Below are 10,266 nucleotides of genomic sequence, written 5' to 3'. Positions count from 1 at the left end.
ATAAAATCGTTATAATTAAATATGTAAAATAATAATTATTGTGCATAATACAAAATATGATTAAAAATGACTAGATATTAAATGATTAAATATGAAAAAATGTATATTTATAAAAGTACAAAATCAAGATCAAGACTGGATAAAACATATTTTATATTACTAGATATTTTATTATAACTTAGCAATAATTTACACTATAAATAATAATAATTCAATATCTAAAAGAATAATTATAGCCTAAAATAATATAAATATTAATATGGAATTATTCAATATAAAAAAATGCATATTTATACAAATTGAGTACAAAATAATATAATGTGATCAAACCTGGATAACACGTGCATTTGATTAAAACATTGTAGTTACATTATAGCCTACTAAAGACGTTTAAATAAATAAATAAAAACATACATACATATTATTTTTATGTTAAGATGCTATTACTGGGTCTCAACTACATAATGTTTATGTTAAGATGCTACTCATGCATCTATTGACACCCGCCGGATAAGAATTACACTTAAACGCCTAAACAAAGGAGTTACCCGAGCGCACCGGCATGAGCCCCACATGGCGCGACTGCGCATGCTCAGTGCCGGACAGACCGGTGTCCAGTCAGTGTCACTCTGATCAGATGCGTTTGCCTCATATGCTCCAGTCCCGTTAGTTACATTCTGTTTACCTTCGCGTCATTGTTGCCAAACCTGCGGTGTTGATGTGTTTAAACGCACACTGTAGATTTAAATCCAGACATTTATTCACGCGCATATTTCACCTGGGCTGCACCGCACCTGATGTCGGCATAGGCACGCGCTCGCAAGGTAAGACTGTGTGTGTGTCAAGAGTGTATTTTTCTGCATCAGTACCAGACTTCAATCTAGACCTGCTTGGCTTGGAAATGTTCATGCATTTCAATGCACAAAACGTCGTTAGTTAAATCGCTTTAACGGAGATTATAAAGGTTTTAGAGCTTGATATAATAGGAGAATATTTGAAAGATGCATAGCCTTAGTAAACCATCTTCAACTAACGCTTTAAAGAACCCAGAACTCAATATACTGATCTAAGGAAACATGAATCTCAAAAGTAACATATAGTAAACATGGAAACTCTTTGTAGCCAGAAATGGTTGGTTTAACCGAATGCATTCAGATTAATAAACAACATATTATTTATTAGTAATATAGTAATAAACAGTAGAGCATGGTGATAGCAGCACAAATATCAGTGATTTAATTCTCAGGGAAAACAAGAACTGGAAAAATGTAAGCGTGTTGCATAAATACAAATATATAACTAATTTATTTGACTGTGACCAGTTAATTTTCCATATTGGGTTATTTGCCAACACATTTTTACAGGGTGAGTTCAAGATACTGCAAAGAACCATTGAAGAGCCCTGATTATATTCTGTGCATATTCCTTTTATTCTTGCTCATGTTTGTTTAATTTCATATATAGTATATGCAGAGTTTGTTTGCTCATATCAGTTGACTGGTTAGTACAGATGGACAGTTGCACCTTATGGTTTTCTTTGTTTCTGGAAAAGTTTTAGATCTCAGTAGCTTGTAGTTGGAGCATCTGGTGGCGATAACCTTCATGGCGATCATCCCTCTGAGTGCTGCGGCCTCAGATTGGGTCGATGGGCATTTGTACTTACACTTTAAGCTCGTAGATCAAAAGGAATTAAAGCCTGACTGACAAATGCTGGTGAAACCTGCTGACACACGCGCACAGAGGCTTTTGTCTTCAGTGGGGAAATTTGCACTGCGTGCCCACATGTATTTGAACAGAGCTACATCTCTTCCACTTTATAGTGCACAATCATCTATGCCATCTTTGCACGTGTTAAGCGGCCTCAAAACATATTTACAGACTTAATCTACACTTAAAATTGTCTAAATGTCACTGCATTAGATACAAAATATTAAGAGGTATTACAAGATTAAAGAAAGAACACAAACACCCTTTTCAAAACAATCAGGAAAAGAAGTGTGTTAAGGCTTGAATTCTAAAACAACAAACTGAGGAAACCAGGGCTAGTTATATTTTTCTGTGTAGGTTTATTTTTGTCAAATCCCAAAGAGGCACAAACTTTAAAGTTGTAGGTAGTGGGGCATGTTGTCACACTATATGGGGTACAAACTGTCATTAAACAGCCAATTATTGACTTTTGAGCATTAAAACAAGTAGAAAACACAAAAACAATTCTTAAAAGAACAAAAATTTAAAAATACCAAAGCAATATATGGTCAGAAGAAATTGCAATTAATAAATTGCATAAAAACAACAACATGAAACACGTGACTACTTGCCCCAATATAAATGTGATGACCTGAACCAACCTGAAAAATACTCCCGGTCCTGAGAACATAGTTCAACCTTTAGTGAAAATCTGCCTATCATTATATAGTTAACTCTTTCTGAACGCATGCTGGTGTGTTCTTTGTATGCACACTTGTTACCCAACAGATTTAGCAAAAAATCGATAATGGAATTTTAGTTTGGAGGACAGAGTCACAAAAAATTCCTAATTAAAGAGTTTTAAACTATAGACCAACATATAAAACCACTGAGCACACATACATTTGTGCAGCTGGACTTTTGACTCAAAAGCTTATAGTTATTGAGGTAAAGATATTGTGACAACTAGCCCCAGTCTCCCCTATATTGAAAATGAAGACATAAGTTTTGTATGACTTTGTGTTTATTTAATGGAACATAATTAATGTGTTAAATTACTACATACGTGGTTGCTCTGCTAGAACAACTTTGTAAATATGTGGAACACTGACTTCCTAGATCCACTTAAAAATCATGAAAACCCTGAAGAGAAAAGATCCTGCAGCGTTTCAGCACAGATAAAATCATACTTTTACATGTTCTATCGAATGCAATGATATTGAGACATTTTTAAGTGTGCAGATATTTTTGGGAACACTAATATGCATAAGCAGATTTAGCTTTCATTTGTGTGACCATTTTCTTCCGGAGAGCTCTTAAAGATTTCATTCAAGTTTAACCTGATGTAACACCAAGTATTTTTAGCAAAGCTTATTCTCTCCCTGCTTTGCTTGTGAATTTTACCCTTTTGCTTGTGTGTTATATTTGGGACCGTATACAGCTGTCCTGTTTTCCTTCCATTTGTTTCAGTGCAAAACGATAGGGCCGCTAAATAATGCACGGACGTCAGCAGGGCTGTGGAAGACGGGCTAATTATGTAATGACACTGGTGGAATTTGACTTATATTAATTCTGCTTACCTGGCACTCAGGTGTGGAATATGGTTTAGTTGCAGCTTGCTGAGATAAATAGTGACACTCAGTAATGCACATCTGTCACTATGTTGCTGGGTTCGCCTTTTGGTGCATTATCTGGAAAAACAAACAAAAAATTATACATTTTTAGCATGTAACCTACATCCTATATTTTAGCTCGGTAATTGTGTAACAGAATATTATTACAGCATAGTTATGTGGCACAATGTGATGAGCAATCAAAATCTAATATTTATGGTCTTGTGAAATGATTTTTGTATTGTCGGGCCGACAGTCCTAAAGGAATTATTTTCATATTGAGCAAGAAAAAGACTAAGACGAGCACTTTTAAAATGCTTCTATTCGCTTTGTTCCTTCACAGGATAATCATCTTAGAACTAGAGCCATGGAGACAGTCATTCACTTCATGAATGACTCTGCAGAGTTTTATAAATGGAGCCTTTCCATAGCAGGTGAGAATCTTTTTACATATGTATTTTTATATTTTGAAGAATATAAATCGAATTGGGTTTTATGTGTTTACATCTCAGATAAGCGCGTGGAGGAATGGCCGATGATGTCATCTCCGCTCCCCACCCTGGGGATCAGCGTTCTCTACCTGCTCTTCCTCTGGGTCGGACCCCTTTACATGCAGAACCGGGAGCCTTTTCAGCTCAGAAAAACCCTCATTGTGTACAACTTCAGCATGGTGCTGCTTAACTTCTACATCTGCAAAGAGGTCTGCTGATCTCCTTGTCAATCCATTTGAATCTATTAGGACCAATCACGTTTACAGAGGCCTCAACAAGCATAGTTGCATGGAAGTATCATAGTACCAGAAAATACTAGTGGTACGATAGTATTCCTAAATAAGGTAGCTCTGCAATATGTATGGTAAAAAATGTCATTAAGAAGTCTGCATTATGCATTACATAGTTTTCCAACTTCACACAGTAAAACCACAGCGTTCTGTGTTTGTGTTCCTTGCGTAAATATATACTGCAAAAAAATGATTTTCTTCAGTATTTTTTTATTATATTATTTTTCTTTTGCTATTGGAAAATTGTCGTCTTGTTTTAAGAATTTTATATTTATATGTGTGTGGGTGTGTGTGTGTGTACTGTATATAATTTACAAATATTTAAAATAAAAATATTTATTTTTTAAAAAAGAATGATAAAATACTGTTCAAAATATAACAATATAAAATAATAAAAATATAACAATATAACAATATAACTATATATATATATATATATATATATATATATATATATATACACACACACATACATTTAAAAATAATTTTAAAATATAACAATATAAAATAATAATAATGAACTGCAGGACTTGTCAACTTCCCATATGCAACAATCCTGCCTTATATTCATATTATGCAATATGATTTTAGCATTATCAGGTTTTTATTTATTCATGCTTGAAGTGCTCACTGTGTGAAAAGATAGCAATAGCAAAATAGCATTGATTTCAGCACAACATGTGCAATATTGTACCACAGACAGGTCACAGACATTTGGCACTAGATCACTGGTTCAAGAAAAAACGAAAAAATTGTGACATATTTGACTATTGCTTCTTACACAGACACTATTACACAGACAGTCTATTGCACAAATGGATAATAATGAATAATGTGTTTTTGTCTCTAGCTGCTCCTGGGCTCCAGAGCGGCCGGATACAGCTACCTCTGCCAGCCCGTGAACTACTCAAATGATGTAAATGAAGTCCGGGTAAGAAACGCACTGTTTTCCCTTAAACACGCCATGATCTTGTAGCGCTCAGAGGGTATTTTACAGCTGTAAGGAACAGGGAGAGAGTTGAGGAGATCTCTGTGAGAGCGAGGCTTATCTTTAATCAGGAGGCCGGAATGCCGAATCCCTGAATTCGCTTTCACTGACGACGGTTAGAGTTCTCTCATGCTGTTGTCTTGGCATGCATCGTCACCCTCATTGGCAAGATTGGTTTCCCTGGTGACGTGAGGACAGAGATGAGATCAGGAGTCTCCCCACCTGTAGGCCACACCTCCATTCTCATGGCTCCTGCTACAAATATACCTAATCGGCAAATGAATTGCAATGAATAATTATATACCTTTATCTAATGTGACTTAAGTAAGAGCTTAGGTTATACGTCTTGATCAAGGCTTCAATGGTTATGGGATTTCACAGATCACCCAGTTGTTTTTATACTTACAACCATTTGGTTACCAGTCCAGATCTGTGAAAGAAAGAAAGAAAGAAAGAAAATGATATAATGATAGAACAATGACAGACAGATAGATATCATCACTGATACTGGTGGTGTTTCTACAGATAGCGTCAGCGCTATGGTGGTACTACATCTCTAAGGGGGTGGAGTTTCTGGACACAGTGTTCTTCATCATGAGGAAGAAGTTTAATCAGGTCAGCTTTCTGCACGTCTATCACCACTGCACAATGTTCATCCTGTGGTGGATCGGCATCAAGTGGGTTCCTGGTGGACAGTGTGAGTACACACACACACACACACACACACGTCTGGTTTGCTATCCTTGTAAGGGGCTCTCCATAGGCATAATGCTTTTTCTACTGTACAGACCGTATATTCTATTGCCCTACACCAACCCTACACCTAAACCTACCCCTTACAGGATACTTTCTGCATTTTTAGATTTTCAAAAAACGTAATTCTGTGTGATTTATTAGCTTGTTTAACCGTGGGGACCTCAATTTAGGTCCCCACCATGACACGAGTCCCCATGAGTCTGTGTGTATTCAGGTTTAAGTCCCCACCAGAATAGAAAAACAGGTTTTTCAAAAAAACTCATTCTGAATTATTTATAAGCCTTTTGAATTACGGGGACACTGAAAATGTCCTCATAAATCACCTTCTCGTTGTAATACCTATGTCATACCCATGTTATTATACAAATTTGTGTCCTCATAAACCACATAAACATGCACACACACACACACACACACAAACAATTCTTCTGTCAAAGGTACTTGAGCGGAAATGTTCTCTGGTAAATACACAGTACATGTCAATGACTTACACTACATATTTTAATGCAGTTTAATAAACCTTTGACATAAAATGTTAAAACAGATAACAGACCACACACACACACACAAACACAAACACAAACACACACACACACATCTATTGATTTAGAAGACCTAAATATATCTAAATAACTATTGTTGTCAAATTAAGCCAATTGTGATTATAATAGACTAGGCCAAAGCCTAAAGTCCTAAGGCTAAGCCTATATTAAGCCTAAACCTAAAATGAGGCCAAAATATACAGTACTGTATAATTGAACAAAGACTTTACAACATCTCTTTATGAACCATTTACCATTTGGACGTCATGTTTTTGTGTTTTTCATGCTTTTATCCAACGCTACTTAAAGGGGTAGTTTCTGGTCCCCATTGACTTCCATATTATTTTTTTACTATGGAAGTCAATGGGGACTAACAACTGTTTGGTTACCAACATTCTCCAAAATATCTTCTTTTGTGTCCAACAGAAGAAAGAAACTCATTCAGGTTTGAAACAACTCGAGGGAGAGTAAACGATGACCGAATTGTCATGTTTGGGTGAACGATCCCTATAATTTGCAATCAAGGTGTACATCTAATGCGTTCATGCATTTCTCATTTTGCTTATATGTTGCTGTGCTAGATGTCTCTCCATTAACACCAGTGTGAGGAAATTAAATTGTAGGCCAGCAAAGTGGATCATCCGAAATGATAACGGTTGATTTGCATGAGAGCCATTGTCAACAACTTCTCCACTTTATAATTGTTTTGCATTTTGAGGCATGAACAAGAAAAGAACAAAAAAACAGAAGGATGAGGAGATTTGAGGAAAGGTTAGGAGAGCTTAGGGGATGTGGAAAGGGTCAAAGGGTTTGCAAGGGTACAGATGGTCAGAAGGGTAATAAAGAGGAAAGGGTGAACAAAGGATAAAGATCTGAAATGGAGATGACTGCGTGTTGTAATCTTGTGTCTCAACAAATGTTGGCGACACTTCCAGAACATTTCATATTCAGTGCTTGATATGAAATAGTATTCACTTAAGCAATATAACTTGAACCGAATGGCATCTTGAAGCAATTTGCTTTATTCATGAAACTCGAGCAGAAGAGATTTCTGTGTCTTATAAAAATTTCCACATGAATGTGACTGTTTATGTAAGAAAATTAATTCCATGAAACCGTCCATTTGTCCCAAAAAATACACCATTCCTTAATAATCCTAGAATTCAATCAATATTTTGTTGGACCAACATATTTTTTGATGTTTTATCCAACTAAATCTCCTTCCCTCTTCACAGCTTTCTTTGGCGCTACGATTAACTCAGGCATTCATGTGCTGATGTATGGCTACTATGGCTTGGCAGCGTTCGGCCCAAAGATCCAGAATTACCTGTGGTGGAAGAAATACCTCACTATTATTCAGATGGTAAATAAACACTCCACATCCCTCTTAAAATGGTGCATGGAAAATAATCATCTACCAAACTGATTTGGATTTCTTATTAGTTCACTTAGCTCAAGATATACAATTCTACGGAAGCCTGTTTCCACCATGGAATTAAAAAGTAAAGTTATTTGTGACTTTTTCTGTCAATTTTTCTGTCTTCGGAATTCTGACTTTTTCTCGCAATTCTGTTTTTTTTTTCACTATGGAATAAAAAAGATAATTGCAACTTTTTATCTCAAGATATAAACTGACTGATAAAATGAATTTAAACATATAAATTAGTTTAAATGTGGCCATTCTGACTTTTTTTTCATTCCATTTTTTTCCCAACAGGGGATAAAAATAGAAAAAATGTAATGGAGACTTTTTATCTTACATCTTTTTTTCTTGCAATTGTGAGTTTATATCTCACAATAAAGACTTTTCCTCTCAGAATGGCGAGTTATATCACAATTCTGAGTTTATATTTTGCGATTCTGACTTTTTTTCTCCGAATTTTGAGTTTTGATCTCTCATTTCAGTTTATATTTTTTATCTCTATTTATCTAATTTGAGTCAGAATTGTGAGATTAAAAAAAAAATCACAATTACCTTTTATCATTTTTTTTTTAATCTCATGGCGAAAACAAGCTTTCATACAAAAATAAGTAAATATAGTTAAATAAGCTGAGTGGGGATTTAAAAATGCAGTGTAACTTTGACATTTCCATGTAACGATTGTAGAATGTAATAATACGCTATAATTACTATAATACGCATTATTTTAATAAATTAATCATTCGTTTGCTTTAAAATACAATTCTTGAGTCTGTGAATGAACAATCTGGTGTATTTTTTGTCAAAAGTCCACTACAGTTTAAATAGTTCATCCAGTTACAGTTGTATCTTTATCATATTTTTTTTAAAAGAATTAAGAATCGATATGTTGATTTAGAGAAAATATTACAGAAACATTTAGCAAATAACTGAATAATATTTACAATCCTATGGTTGAATGCAGTGAATCCTTGTGTTTAAACTATTGAGGTAAAACAACATCAATCAAACAGAACATTTCTTGGCCGTGAAATTGTCATTTTGTGACATTATCTGATCTTTATGTTCTTCTAGACTACTTGAAGCAATCAAAGAAGTCTTCACAAGTGTTGCTAAGTTGTAGATTTCTGTTACATACCTGTTTGCTTATGCTTATGTTTAGATCCAGTTCCACGTCACCATTGGCCATGCCGCTCATTCTCTCTACACGGGCTGCCCATTCCCGGCCTGGATGCAGTGGGCTCTGATTGGCTACGCCGTCACGTTCATCATCCTGTTCGCCAATTTCTACTACCAGACCTACCGCCGCCAGCCACGCCTCAAGTCGGCCAAATCTGCCGTTAACGGCGTCTCCAATGGCACCAATAAGGCACCGGAGGTCATGGAAAATGGCAAGAAACAAAAGAAAGGAAAAGGAAAGCATGACTGAAAAGACACATGGAAGGAAGTGAAACACTGGGTCTCATGGGCTACAAAATTACCCATGGAATCTCAACCGCTACAAACTGTTTGGTAATTGTGAAAACTAATTTGGTCTTTTTTTGTTGCTGATTGTATTTCAAACTAGGGACATTTCCAATGCAACCAGTCCTGTGTGACGTCACTTTCTCTGTCATCTCCTTTGAGTTGTTTAGGCTACTTGTGACAGTTATATCATCTAAAATGTCCCGTATGGTTTACTGAATCAGAATAGCAAGCTACTTTGAGATGTTTAGTTACCATCGGGGGGGGGGGAATAGTCAGGGGTTTTTTTTTCTTCCACAAAATCAGTTAAATATGCTTTTTCACATAAACAAGCCGATTCTTTTAATGTTTTTATTTAGTATAAGCAGCTGATGAAAGATTCTTACATAAATGGCTCAGCTTTCGTGACACTCTTGAATCCTGAAAGACTGAGCCCTTAAATAAAAAAATTATATGGAGAAATTAATCCTTGGAGATGCAAGTCTGAATCACTTCTATAAAACATGAGGATAATCCCATTTTTTTTTTTTTTTACATCTATTATTATTGTCTGTTTGAATCTTCATTTGTAGTGAAACAATGGTGTTTATGGGCTCAGGTGACCGTTATTACAAATTACTAAAGTGGCAACACAGTTCTACCAAAGAAAATCACTGTACATTTGGTGGGTTTATACTCTTGCATTAGATAATAACATTATTTCAATTTAAGTTCCTGTGCTAAACAAGTTCCTGAGATTTGCGTGCAGTAATGATGGTGTCATGGCTATATACTCAGGTAGTTTCATATGTTTCTGTTCCACATGTAAAATTAGACATATAATGCATACACACACACACACACACATACACACACATACGTGTGTCCTTAATGTCTGTTCAGGTATGTGTACTCCTTTCTATTGCTTTTTATGAAGTTTTTGCAAGTCATATCGCATTACAGTTACACTAATTTTGCTTTTTGTTCCCTTTTATGAAAAAAGTTCCCTGTGATAATAGAATCTCATGATTGGGGGG

At 35.5% G+C, this 10,266-nt stretch overlaps 1 protein-coding gene across 1 annotated transcript; it reads left to right on the top strand.

Annotated features, from left to right (window-relative positions):
- The first annotated feature begins 563 nt into the window (after positions 1-563).
- Positions 564-10,266, top strand: LOC107599298 (elongation of very long chain fatty acids protein 4-like). The gene is made up of 7 exons (XM_016290850.1): positions 564-824; positions 3,643-3,733; positions 3,812-3,999; positions 4,931-5,011; positions 5,594-5,765; positions 7,602-7,729; positions 8,949-10,266. Exons 2-7 carry the CDS (start codon positions 3,667-3,669, stop codon positions 9,213-9,215), a joined length of 903 nt encoding a protein of 300 aa, XP_016146336.1. The 5' UTR covers positions 564-824; positions 3,643-3,666; the 3' UTR covers positions 9,216-10,266.

Source organism: Sinocyclocheilus grahami, unplaced genomic scaffold (assembly GCF_001515645.1).
Source record: "Sinocyclocheilus grahami isolate Dianchi unplaced genomic scaffold, SAMN03320097.WGS_v1.1 scaffold13.1, whole genome shotgun sequence".
Taxonomy (NCBI): Eukaryota; Metazoa; Chordata; class Actinopteri; order Cypriniformes; family Cyprinidae; genus Sinocyclocheilus; species Sinocyclocheilus grahami.
This window is presented reverse-complemented; position numbering and strand designations above follow the sequence as displayed.

Coding starts and splice junctions, on each gene's coding strand:
- LOC107599298 (XM_016290850.1), top strand. CDS start 3,667: ATGGAGACAGTCATTCACTTCATGAATGACTCTGCAGAGTTTTATAAA. Junction 4,000..4,930: donor ACTTCTACATCTGCAAAGAG/GTCTGCTGATCT, acceptor TTTTGTCTCTAG/CTGCTCCTGGGCTCCAGAGC. Junction 7,730..8,948: donor ACCTCACTATTATTCAGATG/GTAAATAAACAC, acceptor GCTTATGTTTAG/ATCCAGTTCCACGTCACCAT.